The 20521-nt window shown below is 43.4% G+C and overlaps 1 protein-coding gene and 1 long non-coding RNA gene across 2 annotated transcripts; both read left to right on the top strand.

Moving 5' to 3' along the window:
* Window positions 1-1339: 1339 nt before the first annotated feature.
* On the top strand, window positions 1340-7413 carry LOC135909923 (uncharacterized). Its single transcript, XM_065441934.1, has 2 exons — window positions 1340-1721; window positions 6586-7413. Exons 1-2 carry the CDS (start codon window positions 1532-1534, stop codon window positions 6753-6755), a joined length of 360 nt encoding a protein of 119 aa, XP_065298006.1. The 5' UTR covers window positions 1340-1531; the 3' UTR covers window positions 6756-7413.
* Window positions 7414-7851: 438 nt separating this feature from the next.
* On the top strand, window positions 7852-20150 carry LOC135909922 (uncharacterized). The gene is made up of 2 exons (XR_010566846.2): window positions 7852-14513; window positions 14600-20150. It is a non-coding gene; the product is annotated as an uncharacterized lncRNA (long non-coding RNA).
* The last annotated feature ends 371 nt before the right edge of the window (window positions 20151-20521 follow it).

Genomic DNA, 20521 nt, shown 5'->3' with positions numbered 1-20521 from the left:
GCTCGTGTTCGTTCTCGGGGCTAATACACCCCAAAGGGTGCAACTGTTTTTAGAGTGTAATGCATGGGCCCTATGGGTAGCTTGTCCTCTAGAGTCAGTATAGTAACTCTATGCTTTGTCCTACCATGGGAATGATGCACGGAGGAAGGAAACTAAGGAGAGGCCCTACCCCCTCCGCGCGCTAGGAGAAAAATGTGGCGGAAATGACGTATAGGTTCTCATTTTTTTGCTGCTTTTTTATTTTTTTGGCTGCATGGCCACGCCTTTTGGGCCACAATGGCGGCGTTGTTCTGATTTTTTGAGCGCTCACACGTGTTGCTCTGGTAGGTTTCGCGCCGTGGCAAAGGCGCTGTGTGGGCGGGTTTGCGTTAGTCACCGTGTCTTGTTGCACTGTGTTACCTGCACCGTGCTCTGCCGAATGTTGCACGAGCGCGCGCGCTCCGCGCGCGAAACCACGCGCAGCGCGGCGTGGTTTCGCGAAAGATGTAAACAAGAGAGGAGGGTGGCACAAAAGGCGGAGCATCGCCATGAGCAACGCCAACTTCCGGCTTCACTTTGGCTTCACAAAGAGTGACGTCAGGGCCTCTCCTTAGTTTCCTTCCTCCGTGGAATGATGGGAAGTACATGGATTTGTCTGATCTTCGTGCTTGTGGATTCAAACGTTCTTGTGGCTTTGTTTATTACGCTATATAAACCTTATTGTCGTATATTTCGGCGCAATTTATATTCTTCGAAGTGCAGAAGACGCAGGGAACGCGTACAATTTCTATTAATTGCAACGGTTGAGCTTGTCCAGGTGGCCAAATCGAAACGCGCCAAGCGTCTCAAGGCACTGGCATGTCCACGATAAATTCATAAGGGCGTTTCATTCGCTTCTCGATTCATGCGTCCGTGGCTCAATGGTTTCAATATCAGGCTTCTGTGCTAGAGTCCCTGTGTTCGAATCCTGCGGTCGGGCAATTTTAATGATGTTTATTTTATTGTTTGATACGCAATACACTGTTGAAAATGACGAGTTTACAAAGTCGCGAAGCCGTTTGAAGCTAAAAGAACGAAGTTTAGGCAAATCCGTGTACTTCCCATAATTCCCATGCTGAGACAACCGCTTCCATTGCAGCTCTCGTAGACACTAGCGCCAGAGTTCCCTCTAGTAATTTTTGTAGGAAACTCTATGCTTTCTCTATGCGGCCATATTAAATTTTGCGCTTAAAAAAAAAAAAATTGCACTTTCGCTTTTGGATTGAGCAGCGTCATCTGGCGTCCGCCAAAGTAAGTTCCATGCGCTGCCGCTGCTTATTTTCGAACCACGGCGGAAGGTACAGTTTCCCTTCTCTAATTTGTTCTTTATTTTATGACCATAGCACGGAGCCCGTTTGCGTCTTGCCCGTCTGGCTGGCGACCTGCCTTCATTCTATGACCTGCCGTGCTGTGTTGAATGGCCTAGAATGCTGTGTGTCTGTAGCTGATTTCTCGGATGTGTGTGTTAAGTTGTGCGGTCCATCACTAGTTTCGCTGCTACAAGGTGGAAGCTATGATCACGTCCATTGTACGGTTGGCAGTAGATCCGTGGAGCCGTAGACAGCACCCCATCCGTGTGCCCAAGGTTTCGTGGTTCACCCGGCATCGGAGGTTCACTGTGCTCGTGTTCAGCATCGGAGGCACTTGCCTCTTGTTTAGCCGAGCCATATACGACATGTTCACAAGCTTCTCTGAGCCAGAAAGTACGTTTTTGATCTCAAGTTGTGTAACTGTACCATTTTAGTTTTTGTGTCTCCCAGGCAGCCATGCAGTGGTTCACTTTACCGTTCACTTTTATGAGAGTAATTATTGTTACAACTTTTAGAGGGCACGAACAAAGCGTCCGTTTTATGTGTTCGCACTGCAGTTCTGCTGCAGTAGAGACGAGCGAAATACTTGCAACTGTCTTTCTTATCGGTATGTCGCGTAAGTCGTACGTTTTCATTTATTGAGGTATCTGCGATACACATTGCCGGTGTACGCTGCACCTGCCACGCGAGATTGCGGTCAAATGCGGAGACGCGTGAACGCTCGTAGCACTGTTTGTCATGTGTGTTTACGCGTACTTAGCACAAGGCTGCCGCATTTCCTCGCTGACCTGCCCTGCGTTTTTCTTCTGCCACCTTGACAGGGTACTGCATCAAAGCATGCTCTCCGAGGTGATACAGTTCTGTGGCTGTCTGCGGGTACTTGTATGCCAGTGTTTGGCAGCACTGTGCAGTAAAAACAAACTGCGAAAAATACAATCAATATTTCAGCATATAAGCAACCAAATGAACTGGTGTTTGGCATAAAAGAAGCTCAAGAAGGAGGGTTCCTCAAGATATGTGCCTGGTTGAGTGGCATTTGGAGGCTAACTATTTTGTTACCACTCGTGCCCAAATTGTTCTCCGATGATCAAAGATTCTGACCCACAATATCAGCACGTTGAAATCGTTTCTCACATGGATAGAACGATCCAACAGGTAGCCCAGGAAACGCGCCTCAAGAATAATTTTCTGTTTTGTTTCTGCAGGAATACTGTGATTTTTTACACAACCTTTAGTAACCTGAGGTGCGCACATTGTAGTGAAAAATTGGCCTTTCGCCACTTAAAAAAAAAAAGTCCATGCGGCTCGTGGTTATGGTGCCTCAACATCAAATTTTTTTGATCAGAGAACCAGTAGTAAGCCAGAGAATGGCATTACATGGTCAAATCTACTATCTCGCAACACTGAAAGATGAACATTGATTAGAATTATTAAATTCTGGGGTTTTACATGCCAAAAACTACGATCTGATTGTGAGGTGCTCCATGGTGGGGAACTCAGAATTAATTATAAGGTTCTTTAATGTGCTCCTAAATATAACACACAAGCTTTTTTGCAATTTTTTTACATCAAAATGCAGCAACGGTGGCCAGTAGCACCACCATACTGGGTAAGTGGTAATTGAAAGGAATTGGTGGGAGTTCAGCTTTCGACTCTGAGCAGTTTTATTCTTTTTAAGCGCTATTCTAGAGGTATGCCACGCATCCAAAATGAAGAACTGGGCATTTTCACAATGTTTAGAACAGTTGCAGTTTCAGACAAGTGCCAAAGTTGTTCAGAATTGAGCGCCACCATCAGCTGCTGAACCTCGACGCTGAAAATCGCTAGGACCTTCTTGCTCAAAAACTGGTACCAAATCTTCAACACCAACCCGGAAAGAGTTTAGAAAAGGCAATACTGCAACATGTACTCTCTGGAGCACAAAGTTGAACATGAAACAGATGTTTGCTGCTGAAAATGCAATCTACCTCTTCCTGATGAAGTAAAGGAACTGCTTAACTAGTGTGACTGAAACAAGGACACACAGAGAAGCAAATGCCACAGAACGCCTTCTCCGTGTGTCCTCGTTTCAATCTCACAATGTGAGCATAGTTGTGAAGATGAACGAATTAGCCCTCACCAAGGTGTTCCTAATGCTTCATTACATGACACAGGTCTAACATATTTGCGTTTTGCATCGTAAAAACGATTGTGTACCATTTAATTTTTATGAAAGAGTTTTCTTCAAATATTTTTTCTGTGAAACATTTTTTTGTTTTCTTGTGAGCTTAAACTGCGCTAGGGACGAGACACCGAGGTAGAAGAATACAAGACGAACGACTAAACCAGTTGTTAGTCTGCGTTCATCCTGTCTTCTTCCACCTCGGTGTCTCATCCCTAGCACAGTTTAAGTTCACAAAAAAGTATGTCTTATCAACTAGCCTCCCAACACACTCTCCTTGTGAAACGTATGTTCTGAAATTTGGTTCACATTTTATAGTTTCTTGTTTTTTCAAGCGGCCACAAAAATGTCAGCTTCGAAAGTTTTTGTAATTATTTATTAAATATATTTCTTCTCTTAATGTACATTTAGAAACACGAATTAGTTTTCAACAAATTATAATGTTGTATTATATGCTAAAAGCGGTGCGTGTGGTGACTAAATGAATTTGTTAAACCCCTGAGAAATGGCCATTGGTATTCAAAGAGTTAGCTATTTGGTTGTGTATCACAGTTAGTGCACTTGTGTTCACCAGCAGCTGTATTTTTTTTTTCCGCATTAAATGAAATCATGGATCAAAAAGAAAATGCATTAGTGGCTATTCCCAATTTCACCAACCCTCTGCATTGTTGGTTGTTGAAACATTTATTAAAGCACATTCTCCTCCCCCCTTGACTGTTGTCAAAGGAGTTGACGAGGCTGCAGCAGTTCTTGCACCTTAGTGTTGGGCCATGAGGCCCGTCTCTGAATTGTTGGTTCATCAAGATTTCGCTTTATCATTGGTGGTGCAATTTTGTGTGTAGAAGATAGTCTTTGAAAGGCAGAGTTTTGCTGCTCAATCCAGCACGTGGTAGTAGTATTACATCATTACTTGCCTGTATTTACATGGAGACTGTCAAAAAATCAATAATGCTGAAGTGTTTCACGATTGCAAGCAATATACTGTTGTGTATGACTCCTTTGCAAGTAAATTTTATTACATCTGCACGGTTTTCGATTCCTGTGAAGTCCACAGCCTGGGGACATGGTGCCCAATTATGGGCACATCTAATAATGATCCTGGGGTTGTATTCTCAGTACATTAATTTTGCCATAACGAAGTTGCACTTGTAGGAAAAATAAAAGTGAAATTGTGAATTTTGTCAGGGACTTGGTGATTTAGCTGTGAAAATTACTTCACAGATTTCTAGAACACTCCTGGTGAATAGCATCTTGTCAATAAGCAGGTATAAGCAGAATCCTGCTAGAAACCCAACCATGTATGTAGTAGCAACAACTTGATTTAGGCAAGTTGGTTCATCTTCAGTAAAACTTGAAGCAGTGCAAAGAAGATGAGGACAGGAATTGAAAACAAACACATGACGAGCTGTCCAGCTGTGTTTGTTTTTGATTCCTGTCCTCGTCTTCTTTGCACTGCTTCAAGTTTTGTTCAAACTCAACCAGTATTTACAGAATCAAAAGCACTGGCATGTACAGTAGCGGTTACAAAAAAAAATTGCATAATTGAACTTTGATAATAGATGACTAAGGGCACTTCAGGATAACAGACTGCGTAACTCTAACCTACTATACTAACAACATGTTGGTTGCATTTGCCTACGATCTACCACTTTTTAAAAATGTTTGGTCAAGTTACAAAAAAGTGTGGTCACACAATTGACCTTTTCAGTGCTCTGGGAATCAAGTTACAACAAATGATAGAGTACATAAACTATTAAAGTCTAAGGGCAGATTTGAAGAGCCATATGCAGAAAACCAAGGTTCAATAGCCTGGCAAGGGAACAAGGACTCCAGGTTGACGGTTGGCCTCTTTAAGCAGGGAAAGAATGTTTACTTAGACCAGACAGACAACGTGTAGAACAGACCTGGAGCATGAGAAGAAAATTTCCAGACATATTTGAATAAAATTTGAATTACATACAAGGTAGGGCAAATCACAAACTTCAGCTGATCACTATCCTCAAAGAAACAACAGTATATAGTCAGTGCATTTTGCTTGTACCTACTCACGAAGGCAAATCTTTGAGGGATGGGAGGAAGGGCTGCCCAACGAGCATGGAGCAGAAGATTTCATGTGCAAGAGACAGGAAAATGACATTGTGTATTAGAGAGCAAATTGGAGTTTCTGATATTCTAGTTATGATTGTAGCTAAAAGGACACGTAAAAAGAAACACAAGATCAGTTTATAGTGATTAAGTGTCATTAAGATTATTTTTAGAAAATTATATTTTTGTTAATTTTGTAATTTGAAGTTGATCACAAGAAGAGAAAATAAAGGCCAAACTTCCATTTCTTAACTTTCACGTTGACACCCAGTGCCGATATGTCGGTGTGAGGTCGTGCATTTCAAGGTATTTTTACATATTTGGGCTGAAAACTATTGGAAACTGGCAAAGTTCAGTCTTTGGCTCTTTTAGAATACAATCTAATTCATCTTTACTGTATTGACAAAAAATTAAGTAGGCCCAAGCAGATGGTGTCAAAATTCATGATGTCGGGGCAAGCTGGTGCGGGAACTTCCAGGCGACATTGCCAGCCATCTTTTGTTTTCAGTCTTTTCTGGTTTGCCAAGCTTCCTCTCTCAGTAAGAGTGGCATTTTTTGTTTATAGAAGCCGTCATCTGCTAGTAAAACTCAACTCAAATTTCTGTTTAATGACCTTTGAAGAAGTAGAGTTGTTGCAGATCGTGAAGTGCATAGAGCAGATAACCAGCTAACGAAAATGGATGCTAAGGGAAGGGAAACACAGATGATGATGCAAGTATGATAAGATTTAGAAATTTGTAAGCATAGGCATTTGACGTGCAGTGGGCATGAAATATGGGGCTTATTGTAATGGCGTACAAAAAGTGTGACGAAAAACTGGTATACGTTTGAACCGCAAAATGCTATGGTTATTGAAGCAAATTTTCTGGTAGGAGAAATTTTGAGCAAGAAAGAGCAATATTTTTTTGGAATAAGTAGGGCCATTAAATGAGTGCGGCAAGTGTGATAGCAGTTTGCCCCTGCAAAATGCTGGTGCCCTGTGTGACCATGTTGCATTGCATACCTGCGCAGCATCCAGGGAACATCAGTTGGACCTGGGCATGCTTATGCAGCAGGCATTTTGGCGCAAGGAGAGCGAGCGGCCCAGGAGCTTAAAAGAAGCACTCATCGAGCAAGAAATGATTCGCGAGAAGCAGCGGGAAGAAAAGGAGCGGCAAGCAGCACTGGCAGCCCAGATGTGACTGCTATTTTTTCTTGCAAGTTGGCAGGGTCATTTCCTTCTCGGGACGGAGTTGGGGTGGTCTTGAGAACTGTGCACTTCCATTAGGGGGTACTTCTCCCACCCATCCTTGTTCACTTTTGCCCAGTTTGATCCCCAGCGCCTCCAGCGATGTCAGTGCTTTAGGCTGCACCACTTCCGAGTCTTGTCAGAGCCAGTGATGATGGCACCTGAGGTGCATGCTGCAGAGAAAGTGGGGTGACATTTAAATGGACCCACTAGGTTGTGGTGCACACTCTCGGCTCCTGTGACCAGACAGTGGCAAGCCTCAACCTGGTGTCCACCTGGAATATAATGAGCCTTGTGTTTTCAGAAAGTTGCAGTCGACAAATTCTTTGGGGATCAAGCTGATAGGACCTCTAGGTGAGACCCTACTGGAAAGCTTTACCAGAATGCGAGCTTCAGTGGCATTTATGTACCTATGTTGGAGGATGTTCAGGGAATGCTGTGAAGTAGTGCATCTGATCAAGGCAGTTCACTTTGGGTGTAGTAGAGTGTTACAGTGCCCTTCTGCAGGAAGTGCCCTGTGCTTTTCTAATTCTGTTGGAAGCTTAGTCCAATGGTGATACTTATTGATGCAAGCCCCTCTCTGATATATAATAAAGCTCTTGGTAATGTTCTTTATGTGCTTTATTCTTTCCTACTTGACAAATTACAAAGAAATTCTTTTCATTAAAACACTTAAGCACACTTCTAGCTCTACAAAAGTTTGGCTAGATTAATGCCGCAGGTGACTGAAAAACCACAAGGTCTGTTGGTACTGCTTGCACGAAATAGAGAGGCGAAAAGAAGTAGCCCGAATGTGTGCCAACTTGCACATACAGTGAAAGCTCGTTAATTCGAACTTCAATAATTCGAATTTATGGATAATTCGAATTGTACGATTTGGTCCGGCCAAGCTCCTCAGAAGTCTATGTATAAAAAAGTCCGTTAATTCGAACGCGAGAAGGTTCCCTCATGGATAATTCGAACTACGCTCGCCTGGCACACGGCCAGAAAAACGCGCCTACTGCCTACACACAAGGCTACATCGCCTCCGGAATGGAGAAAACGGCGAGAGAAGGCAAAATCGGAAAAAATCTAACCGGCGCGGGGTCAGGCAGGAGGCAGCGGCGGCTGCCACCTCTCCGTTCTACGTAACCTCTGAAACTTCTTGTCCGTTGCGAATCTCGGAGGCTTTGCAAATCTTGTGCAGCTGCTATTGTTGTGCGGAGATGGCGCGGCAAGCACCAAAACACAGCGAATTAAGTGCGTTGCAGCTGCGCTTGCAATCAAGAACCAACGAATCGGGGCATTCGCCACCTTCACATGTTCAGCATCTTTGTCTCGGCAGTCTTCATCGGTTGTGCACGTCTGTTTTCAGCTTAGGAGATATCGGCCGTTGCGATTCATTGTGATAGTGTTAAGCCTCGGCTGACGTTCGTTTTGGTGGACATCGGTGGTGTGGCACAGTCGGACCCAGAGCTTCGACTTGAAGATGGTGTGTGCTTGCGGCACACGCCATCACTTTCTGACACCCCAAATTTCTGACATGCCCTACTGCTTCCAAATCACAGTGCTCTCCTTCACTTTCGTTAATTCGAACTGAAGCGGCTTCCCCTTGTGGTTCGAACTAACGAGCTTTTACTGCATAGGAAATAGCTGCTGAATTTGTTTTGGAAGTGGTGGTGACATCACTGGGCAGCACTTGGCCATACTTGTGAGCCCGGTCATGGTTCTTAGTAGTAACGGAGGGCTGCACAGGCTCAGTTCAGTGCTTGCAGCAAAGGGCTAATTTATATAGACTGTTGCCACCAAAGGGAAAGGTTTACCACATTCGCACACATTATGCTATGAGGCAACACTCGAATGGTTAATGGTAAATGACCAAATACATAATGCCTCATAATCTTCCAGCACAACAACTAGACAAAGACGAAAAAGAAGGCACCATCTATCAACTGAGGCTTTAATGCAAGCACATGGCCAATATATGCAACGCAGATTGCACCAAAGCAGGGAAAAACAAAACCAACATCTTGTAAAGAGCCTACAGAAAAATCATGTTTAATTACATTTGATAAAACAAAAAGGTAAATTGATCCTGTGTTAGTGTGATGGAGGGCTGACTTGTGCATTTGTGCACCTGCTTATGGATGTGAAAAACTTCAGCTATCTTGTGCGTACACTGCCCTCTGTGCCTCATAACGATGGCAGTACTATTGAAAAGAGGCATGATAACCACAGGTGTGACAGTGGCTAAATGAGAGCTGGGTGTGCCCTTTAATTGAAGTGTGGTGTTCGTTGAGGCATGCGTTGAGGCCATGTGTTTGCATTAAAGCTTCAGTTGATAGACAGCACTTGTGGCCGTCTCTTCTTTTTTGTCTTTGTCTAGTTGTGTTGACAGACCATGAACATATTCCAACTCGCGCAGTTCTCGTTACTTTTGCAGTACATAATGTCTGTGCAAGGCTCCTCCTAGTTTGACCAGTGTTGCAGAAAGCGCCACAGGAGCAAGTTTCAACAGGTTGACCAGAATTCACCAGAAGTAATTATTCTTGACTTAGGCAGTGCAAAATAATGTAGATGGAGGGGAAGAAAACACGACACAGTGCAGACTATCAAGTGAGGGTTTAATGAAAAAACACAGATATATAGACGCACTGAAAAATGTGGCCCAAGAAAAAGTTAAAAAGCAAAAGTTTTTAGTTCCAACATCATATAGTGGTAGGCATCCAAGTAGTCTGCAGCATGCAGCATAATGCAGCGTGATGCCACTTTCACCCGATTTGCTTATAAAAAAAAAAACATGCCTCTTCTATTTCTCGTGCCACCGTGTCTTCGAATCTCAACAGTACCCTTGTTTCAGCAAAGGTTGGTGTGTCCAAAGTTAGTATATGTTGCCAAAGTGTTTCTAGCTGTGGCACTCAAGGCCCAACGAAACATTATGCCAAACTGCAACAAACACATGCATAAAAGTTCTGTGTGCATAAATTGTCACACATCTTATGTGTTGTGCAATTCTGTTTGTATGAGGCCATGGCAAAAGTAATGAGCAACTATTTTCCACAAGTTGTTGCTCATTACCTACGAAAAGAAAGGTGCACCATTATGCACTTAATCCCGCACAATTCAGTTTTGTGTGTGTGCATGCTTGTGGAAGCAACTTCCAATAGAACCTATTCGTAATTGTAAAGCTAGCTTTTCTGCTAGACAGTTTGGCCAACTAACAGCAGCGTAATCATTTTTGCAAGCAGCCTGTACAAGCACAGTTTGCTTGTGTTATGGCACGTAAAATGTACATTTTGCTCTTGTGATGAAACTGTGTGCAAGATACAAGCCCCAGCATGTGCAAATAGCATATATTTTTTGTTTGAACTGCGACCTGTGCTGTCGTTAGTCGGGCAAATGTGCAGTGCAGAGAAGCACGCTTGTGAATGTGAAAAGATTCCATTGGTCAGCCCATCGATGGTTCATTAACTCACAGCCTGTTTCCTGTCCTCTGACTTTCACATTTATTACCCCTTGCAGCCAAAAGGGGGAGAGAATGATAATGCCATTATGTTGTGCACTCAAGCCTGTCTGAACAAATCAGAAAAGACGAGAAGTTGTGCTATTTGGCATTTGATGCCAGGCTTTTGAGGCTGCAGCTAGCTTAGCAACTGGCTGCAGAGCAATGGTGCATTCCATGGTGAAGCAACCATGCATTCCATACTAAGCAACCACAAGCAGTGTTCCCATCTGCCTTTTCAGATCCTCATGTTCAGATATATGTTATCGTCATAAGGGGAACGATGGATTCAAAAGGTGCCACTTGCAAAGCTGCCCTTTCTATTTGTATGGTTGAGCAACTAACCACACCACGAACATTGTGCTTACCCCTTCAAATGAGTACTGACATATTTTCATAGTTGTACAAACTCAAGCACAGCACTTTTTGCACCTATTAAGGCTGGAAAACATCGCAATGTCGTGACACCAAGAAAAAATTGCAGATGTCATGTAGTAATAAGGCTAGCTTCGATGGCGTTGCTTATAAAAAATACTGCTGCACACAGTTTCTTGTGACCAAGCATGTATGTGGCAGCCACACTGTAGGAACAGAATATGCCAAGGTACTACTGCGTCGTGACCTCTTGGGCATCAAACCTGAGTCACAGCAAAAGGTGCAGTAAATTAAAATTTAAGGTGCTCCAACACCTTCTAGTATCTTTTCTAGGATTGAAACCTTTGTTTAATGGAAAATAATGATAAGTTGAAAGTGGCACATTAGTACTCGGTTTAAGCTGACCCCTGATGCCAAGCTGCACGACATCCAAGCTGTTTGAGAAAATCTATTCACAATTTTCTTAATGGAGGAAAGACAACTACGAGATTTCATCAGTTTAATGCAGCAGTGTACATACTAAAATGAATCAAAGCAGTAATTGCACAATTACTAACCTTAGACCGCATTGAATGGAAAGGGACGATCAGTTATAATTTTAGACTTGAAACCTGTTCAAAGAGTCTGTAACCACTTGCACAGGGCTGAAGAGAGATGAATTAACATGCTCTTGCCAGTTTTATGCAGAAAATCGAAACCAAAACGCTGAAAAGTGCACGTATGTGTGATGCAACCATTTTGGCCTTGTCGTCACGCAATGCATGAAGTAAGGGATATCGCAGCTTGGTAAAGGAGACTGGGAGGCAGAAACGTGACTTGCAGGTGTCTGCTAGGGGCATGACAGTTGCACATTCTGGCATTTCAGCTTCAATATCATGGTGTGGAATTGGCCAGAATGCATTGCTCTGATAAAATCCTACTATTTCTGCAACTCCGCTGCTGCCACAAAATACTATGCTGGTAGTCTTTAGCAGGCCAAGGTTAACCACGGTAACATGCACATCGTGTTTGTGCCATGACAGACCTACCTACATCAGAAGCCAGGGAGGGGAGAATTATTCGCTATTAGGAGCGGAGCTGAGAAGACTCACCTCCCCGACTTCCCTAAATTCACTAGAAAAATCCACAATGGCATTGTCTTTGGCATTCCCCTCAATGTTGCCTTGGAACTCCCAGTATACAGTCGAATATCATGTCCAGAGGGTCCCGGTACAGACTGGTGACCTTGGGACGCTCTTCTGCATATCCTTGTTGTAATCGTGCTTTAAATGTTTGATTGATTGATTGATTGAATGCCTCTACAACGAAGGCTGGTAGAACAAATTTGCCTGTACAACAAAGAAATTTAGGCATCCCTCGGCAGTTTAGCGGTTGCTTTACGACGAATGCCAAGTAGCAGTGCTGCCACTGCCCTCTATGTGCTAGCACCAGTGGCAGTTGACAAGCATGCCACCATCAGTAGTAGTCCCACTTCACTGCTCCAGCAATCGCTCGACTAGTATGCTGCTTGTTTCAGTGCATCAGTGCGTGCGATGGCTGACGAATGCGTCGCATTTGGTGATTTAATCATAAGTGACGACCGACAATGTGTTCAAAGCCAGCCGGGGGGTAGGTAGGGACGCGAAAGTCAACAGAGGCAATAGTGATGAAGATCCTGTAGACTAACCAAGAAATCTCACGGCAAAAGAGGCGATAGCGACATTGTATAATCTGCAGCTTTACTTTGTGTAGCTCCTATGTTTTGCCGCAAAGCATGCCGTGAATCTTGGTACAATAAGGTTTGCTGCAGTTGCTGATTCTGTCCAAGTGTGCACCAAGAATTAGCAATTATTCTACCAAGTCTCTCCTGAATTATGCTAAATATTTACTTTTGTTGAGTGTGCTTTGCCTGCCCTAGGGTAAGCAGTACAGTGCACGACCTTTACAGCAAAGCGACTTGTACATATAAAGAATATTGGAGGTCCCAAGCACTTTGTTATAAAGGCGTTTGACAGTAGCGGGAAAGCAGCAAGGACTACTGTCATCATGGCACTAGCAGGCCCACTATGCACACGCTTTGAACCTGTTGTAATTGCCATCAACAGTGCCAGCTTTTTGCAAGCCTTCAAGTGGTTGTGCACAACAGACTTCAAATCTTGCATTAGGATTAGTCATGTGGCTGTCAGTAAAAGAAGCAATCCGTAAGAAATCACTTGTCTTCTGTACCCTCATAAGAAATCTGAAACATATTTTTCTGAACCTTCCTGCATAGTGTGAGCTTGCAACGCTTTGTGCTGTACGCTTACTTGCATCAGGTCAGGGGCCACATAGCTCTCTGAAAAAAAAAGTGCCGTGCTGTGGAAGCAAAGGTTAAACTGAGGGCAGGATAAAAGCAATTGGTACATGCTGCAGTGACCATGTGTTGCTGAGCACGAGGTAGCAGCTTCAATTGTTTGTCAAGGCTGTCCCACTCTGAATGCAAGAAAGCTCAAGTACCAGACACTGGGTGCTCACTGAAGAACCCCATGTGTTCAAAATTAACTTTCTGTTACGGCATCTCTTACAGCCTGTGTCCCTTTAGAATATTGAATCATCAAACAAAAAAGGACTGATGACTGTTGCTCTTCCAAGCACGCAAGGCCAAGGACATGAGAGAAAGCAAATTTTCCATTCGGAGACATAACAGTTGTCCCAAATAAATGACACCAAGAAGGAAAAAAAAGAGGGCTTTACACAAATGGCAACCACTAAGCTGATGAGTGTTGTTTAGGCTAGTAAAGTGTTATTTTCCAATTAGTTAAAGTTATTAGGTTTACATAGCAAACTTTCAATTAACCAGACTGATAAGGCATCAATGCAAAAGTTGTGAAGCATGTCGACAACCACATTGATAGCAACCTAGGTCATGTGCAGCCCCCTTTTTCAAATGAAAAACGAAAGCCCGCTTAAGTTTATAAATACCATGTGACAACAAAGACAGGTAAACCTCACCATCTAGTATGCTCAACATCTTACGCACATATAAAGCCAGGGCCTTGTGTTTGATAAAGACTGAAGATTCACGGCAAAAGCTGCCGACGAGCCAGGGAAAGAGAGCAGCTGCTAGTTCCCAGTGCGATGAGCTGGAACAGTGCTTGACATTGTCGCAAGCTTTCTTTGTTGCAGAAGAAAACAACAGAAGATAACATAGAACATAGCTTTCTTTGTTGCAGAAGAAAACAACAGAAGATAACATAGAATAGCACCTCTCTGAATGCTGTTATCCGTAATTTCACGACATCCTCCACTGCTTTTGCACTGATGCCTTATCAATTAGGTAAATGAAGTAAAAGTGAGGTAATGAAACTTGTCCGGCAGCAGTGCACAAAGTCTGGCAGCAGTGCACCCAGCGAGCAGGTCGACTAAGTGATCCTGTATATCGTTACAGCCACACGTTTCCTGGGGCCTTGGATCAACGCTTTGGCTTGCCATCAACGACGCAGGCTGCCTGAGCCCTTTGGCTACCGTGACGCCCGTGCAACCTACTGCGCATCCTCGTCTCTGCCTACGCTGACGGAGCAGAGTGCCCGGCTGCCTACATAAGCCCAGAATCCCTGCTTCGCTCTTCAGTCCGGCAGCAGTGCACCCAGCGAGCAGGTCGACTAAGTGATCCTGTATATCGTTACAGCCACACGTTTCCTGGGGCCTTGGATCAACGCTTTGGCTTGCCATCAACGACGCAGGCTGCCTGAGCCCTTTGGCTACCGTGACGCCCGTGCAACCTACTGCGCATCCTCGTCTCTGCCTACGCTGACGGAGCAGAGTGCCCGGCTGCCTACATAAGCCCAGAATCCCTGCTTCGCTCTTCAGTCCGGCAGCAGTGCACCCAGCGAGCAGGTCAATTAAGTGATCCTGTATATCGTTACAGCCACACGTTTCCTGGGGCCTTGGATCAACGCTTTGGCTTGCCATCAACGACGCAGGCTGCCTGAGCCCTTTGGCTACCGTGACGCCCGTGCAACCTACTGCGCATCCTCGTCTCTGCCTACGCTGACGGAGCAGAGTGCCCGGCTGCCTACATAAGCCCAGAATCCCTGCTTCGCTCTTCAGTCCGGCAGCAGTGCACCCAGCGAGCAGGTCGACTAAGTGATCCTGTATATCGTTACAGGTAAGAACAAACGACCTTGACACGTTATAGTAATTACCTTGCTTGCTGCACTGCTGCCGGACAACCAAAAATAGATATATATTTTGTATTTTGACTGCTTTTTGACGTGGGCACACGATGTCAAAGAAAGAAGAAAAGGAACTCGCAAGTGCGTTATCAGACTTCCGCAGGGAAATGCGGACGGAAATGAGGCAAATTAAAGATAGTCTGCGCTTCTGTAGCGACACCTGTGATGAAGTTAAGGCAATTACTGGTGACATCAAGGCGTTACATCAAGAAATAAAAGCGTTAACAGCTCAGAATCAACATCTCAAAGCAGAAAACGAGAGACTTGAAAAGAAAGTGGACGAGCTCGAACAATATCAGCGAAGTAATAACCTGGAAATCAGGGGTGTGCCAGAGGAGCTCGACTCGACCTCAGTGATAAAAAAGATCGGTGAACTTGTTGGTGAAGCGGTAACTGATACTGATATCGACATTTGCCACCGGGTGCCCACGGCCCGCAGTGAGGATAAGAACATCGTTGTACGGTTCATATCGCAAACCAAGCGCAACACGTTCCTTGCAAAGTCAAAAAAAAAGAAGCTGTCATCTGAAGATGTGGGATATAAGGGCACAGGCATCACTACCATTTACGTGAATGAGCACTTAACACGACAGAACAAGCAACTTCTTGGGGCTGCCCTTGCAGAAAAGAAAAAAGCCGGATGGAAATACGTCTGGGTCAGCTCGGGTAAAATTTTGGCACGGAAAGATGAACAGACCGATGCCATTCGAATTGCAAACAAGCAAGATATCGCCCGCATCAAATAATCTTAGACGTCATTGTGTTGGCCCGGGTTTCTAATTTAATCAGTATGATGCTCAACTCATCCTCTTTCATTACTGAATCGTCCACGCTAAAATCAAATCTTCAATATTTACACCCATGTTTTTCCTTATTACACCTAAATGTCCGTAGCATGAGGAACAAACAAGATGAGCTGGACATTTGGCTAAAATCCCTGCAAGTTAATTTTGACGCATTCATGTTCACAGAAACATGGTTAAGCAAAGATGAGCCTTCTCCTTGTTTTACTGATTACATTCCAATACGATTAGACAGAACAGGTAGAGGTGGTGGCCTGATTATTTATCTACAGCGAAAGTATGCATATCATATTGTTGATGAGTGCACAGTTATGAATAAGGATATAGAGTGCTTAACGGTGGAAACCAGCATGTTTTTAATTGCTGATCTGTACAGGCCACCGACTGGATACAAGCGGCATTTCCTACAGCATTTAGAAAATGTAATAATCTATTGTATTAATACTAATAAGCCGTTCTTTCTCTTGGGAGATGTAAACATCGATACGTTGGCCGACGACTCTTCTGCGCGCGACTTGATGAATCTCTTATCCTCTTATGGGTGCGAAAATGCTATTTCTATGCCAACCCGAATTACTTCACAAAGTTCTACTTCCATAGATATATGTGTTTCAAACCTGAATGCATCAGATTTCAAAGCAGGGGCATTATCATGTGACATCAGTGACCATCTGCCTATATTCTTTGCCACACAACACATCCTAACCACGAACTATAAACGCACCAGGCTTGAACATAGGGTGGTGAATGACTCATCGTTAAGCTACTTTCATTCTTTAATTGAGCGGGCTGACTGGTCAAATGTGTACTTACAGCAGGATGCAAATTCTGCGTATGAGGTTTTTCTTCGGGTCTTTCTTAGTTGCTACAATGATGCATTTCCACTTAGAGAGTATAAGAAATGCAATGGGAAGATTAAAAAGCCCTGGATTGACACCGCCCTGTTTAAACGCATCAAGAAGAAAAATAATATGTTCCACAAATTCATAAAATGCAAAGACGATGACTTGTTCAAAGAATTTAAAAAATATCGCAATCAATTAAACGCTGATATAAAGAAAGCCAAACTTGCATATTATGAAGCAATGTTTGCTAGGATAAGAACGGATCCGGCAAAGATCTGGAGACAGGTAAATTACCTTACTGGAAGGAACCCATCACCGGTTAAGGCTGACCAAATAGTAATCAATGACTCTGTAGGAGGCAAGACGCTAGCAGATGAAATTAACGAGTATTTCATTAATGCAGCCGTACCCCAGCCGTCTATTCAACAAAGTGGGCTCTACTGGCCTTCTCGTCGAGTAAATTCATTTGTTTTGGATGCCGTTACCGAAAGAGAAATCAATGGTCTTATAATATGCTTAAAAAATAATGTTGCAAGTGGGTATGATGAAATTAAAGTTGAACCTGTAAAGCGTGTGTCATTAATTATCAGCCCTGTCCTAGCCTACCTCATTAGTCTCGCATTTTCTACTGGAGTCTTCCCAGATAAATTAAAGCTGGCCAAAGTAATTCCAATACACAAAGGAGGTAGAATTGACGATATTACTAATTACCGGCCAATCTCAGTGCTACCGGTGTTTTCAAAGATTTACGAATTGTCAATCAATAACAGACTGTCAAAATATCTAACTAAGTATCATATAATATCACCCTCACAGTATGGTTTTCAGAAAAACAAGACAACTCAGGACGCTCTTCTTGCCGTCAAGCAGCAAATAATCAGAAATATTGAAGATCAGCTCTTCACCTTAGGCATATTTCTCGATCTGCGCAAAGCTTTTGATTCTGTTGACCACGAAATCTTAGCTATAAAATTAGATTGCTATGGAATTCGAGGTATCACATTGGACCTTATCAAGAGCTACTTATCGTTTCGGCGTCAGTTTGTTAAAATAGATAGTAGTTCTTCAAAACAGCTTGACATTAAACTAGGTGTCCCGCAAGGTTCGATATTAGGCCCGTTACTTTTCCTCTTATATGTTAATGACATTACGGATCTACAAAGAACACCCACAATAACCATGTTTGCAGATGACACTAGTTTATTTTTTACAGGTAGAACATTGCATGACATTGAGCAATCGGCCAATCTGTATTTAAATGATTTATCCGCATGGTTGCAACAAAACAAACTTCAGTTGAATGCAGTAAAAACAAAGTACATGATATTTAAGCCAATCAATAAGCATAAAAAAATGATTAACTTACAGTACAGAGGACATAACTTAGAACAAGTAAGTGTACAAAAGTTCCTTGGGGTATGGTTTAGTGAAGAGTTGTCTTGGACCCCCCATGTCAATCATCTTCTCTCCGAACTCGCGAAGTCTATTGGATGTATTAGAAAAATAGCTCCTCTTCTACCCCTTTGGCTAAAGCAATCACTGTATTACTCCCTGTTCTATTCTAAACTTTTGTATGGCATTCTGGTCTGGGGGACAACGACAAAAGGGAACTACGATAGGCTACAGCTGCTGCAAAAACGTGCCCTCCGGATTTTTGTGAACTACACCGGCCCTATTAGTTTGTTGCTGACACAACCATTTTTTCCTAGATTTGATGTTTTACCTGCAAATAAAGTCTATTTATGGATACTGGCACAGCGAATTTATAAACAGAAACTCCACAGTATTTACACACCTGTCTTGGCGCAATATCATATCCGTAACCCCAAACGCAGAAATAAAAAAGTCAGAACAAATTATGGAAAACAAGATCTGGAATATCAGGTAATAGACATGTTAAATAACTGTGCTTCTATTTTGGATTTCTGCCTACCCAGAAAAACGTTCAAACGTGAACTGCGGTTCATTTTGTTTTCCGTCGATTCTGTTTTTGGTTGAAAGTGTTAAGTTACAATGACAAATGTAAATTTCCGTTTCAATTGTTGACTTCCTTTTAAGTATTTTTGTGATATGAGCGAATCTTCAATGTGATTTAAAAAAAATAATAATAAACTATCCATAGTGTTTAAGTACACCCATATTGATAGAATGTTTGCTGTAGGCTGTATGCGTGTACTCTTTGTAACGCCGCTTCTCTTTTGTTACCAGCTCTCTGCTGTACTGCTGCAGACTGCTCCTTTTGTTACGGGGGCAGAGACCTCGTCAGGCAATCATGCCTTTAGTCTCTGCCACCCGCAGGATGATGTGATTTTCCTGCAAATAAAAACTGACTGACTGACTGACTGACTGACTGACTGACTGATACAACTTAAAAATAAGAATAAAGGCATGAACAATGCTCGTCAACAGTGATCACCATTTTCTTAAGTCTATGTTATTTTTAAAAATTCCTGGTCACACTTAGAAGCAGAGAAAGCCGGTATACAGGTGCTAATATTTTTTGCAGATGACACTGCACACAGCATTCAGCTTTGTGAGGTAAAAGAAAGGAGAACACAGTGAATTTTTTATTTTTAGTAACAGCCTGATCCACATAATTCTCCCCAAAAGAAAGCATGATGAATGAAGTGTGCAAGAATAACCTTCCACTACACAGAAAACTGCCTCGCAGACGAATGCAGTGCAGACTCCTCAGCTAGCTGCCCACACGAGCACCGGACTGAGACAAAACAATGTGCCTCCACATTCGCACAGCAAAAAAGTCTGAGCACGATTGCATGTCTCTAAAGAGGCTCGAAAGGGAAAAGTAACCACACTTTTTCACTCCCACAGCTTTAATTTGGTGTATTACAAACATTTGCTAAGCAAACAACATGCACAGGTGAAAACAGCGTTGACACAAAGAAAAAAAATCATTTCTGCAGCAACGACGGTAGAGAGTCGGTACTGCTCCATTTCATATTTTGCGTGCACTTGACAGTTCAGGCAGTCCTTTAGCTGCAATGGAATGAAGAGCAGCAGTGCATTGCATTATAACACACCAGAGAATTATGGTGCGCGTGATCACACACAACAATTGCTTCGTTCATGCTAACAAAACAACAGCCTGCCCAATGTGGCAATGAAATACTGCTGTAGGCTGCCTGCACTATGCAATGGGAAATGAGAAAACCACCGAGACAGCAAAAACAAGATCAAACTGACACAATCTCTATAGTACAACCTGAACTGGTCTTAGTCACCTAGAAAAATCCATGCTAAGCATGCCAAGCATACTGGTCTAAAGAAAAAGTGATAAAGGCAACACTCACATTCACAAAAATAACAACAAATGGCTCTTCGCAGGCACTAAAAATGGTCCGCACTTGCAGTGCTGCCTAGTGCAACTTTGAGAAAAAAGTCATCACAAGACCAGCTGGCACGTAGCTGTACATGTGCAGCCAAAGAGACATGTCTGACTGCTGTCATCGATGCTTCTGGAGAGCGCGCAATTACAGATGTGCACGAGCACAGCAACGGCACCCTGTGATCAGATGGCACCTGGCTGTCTTGGAATAAAGATGTAATCGTGCATCACTTTCTGCCACAAGACAATAACGGTGTCCACTATGATGCAAGTCAGATGTACACACATTGTTCTGCACATGTAGTGAGAGTAAACAAGCTCGCTCGTAAAATGCAGCCATGTGCAGCTAGCTGTGGTCATGATTTCAAGTGTCACAGCTGCTCGAGCAGTGAGGCTGTCCCAATTCTGCAGCTGCACAGACACTGATGGCTCCCTGCTTGGGGCAACACTGACCGCTGCACATATACGATGGCAATGCGTCCAGAGTCTCGCAGGTGGCCGAGAGAGCTTTTTGGAAAATGATACTGCTTCCGGAGACTTCTATTTTGGTGACACACACGGGCCATGCCAGAAAGTTTGCAGACAAAAGCCTGGAGAAGCACACCCGACAGAAAGACGGAGTGGAGGGCTAGGCACAGCAGCTGGGCTCGGGTCAGAAGACGCGGCCGTGGTACTG

This window comes from Dermacentor albipictus, unplaced genomic scaffold (assembly GCF_038994185.2).
Source record: "Dermacentor albipictus isolate Rhodes 1998 colony unplaced genomic scaffold, USDA_Dalb.pri_finalv2 scaffold_31, whole genome shotgun sequence".
In the NCBI taxonomy this organism is placed as follows: Eukaryota; Metazoa; Arthropoda; class Arachnida; order Ixodida; family Ixodidae; genus Dermacentor; species Dermacentor albipictus.
This window is presented reverse-complemented; position numbering and strand designations above follow the sequence as displayed.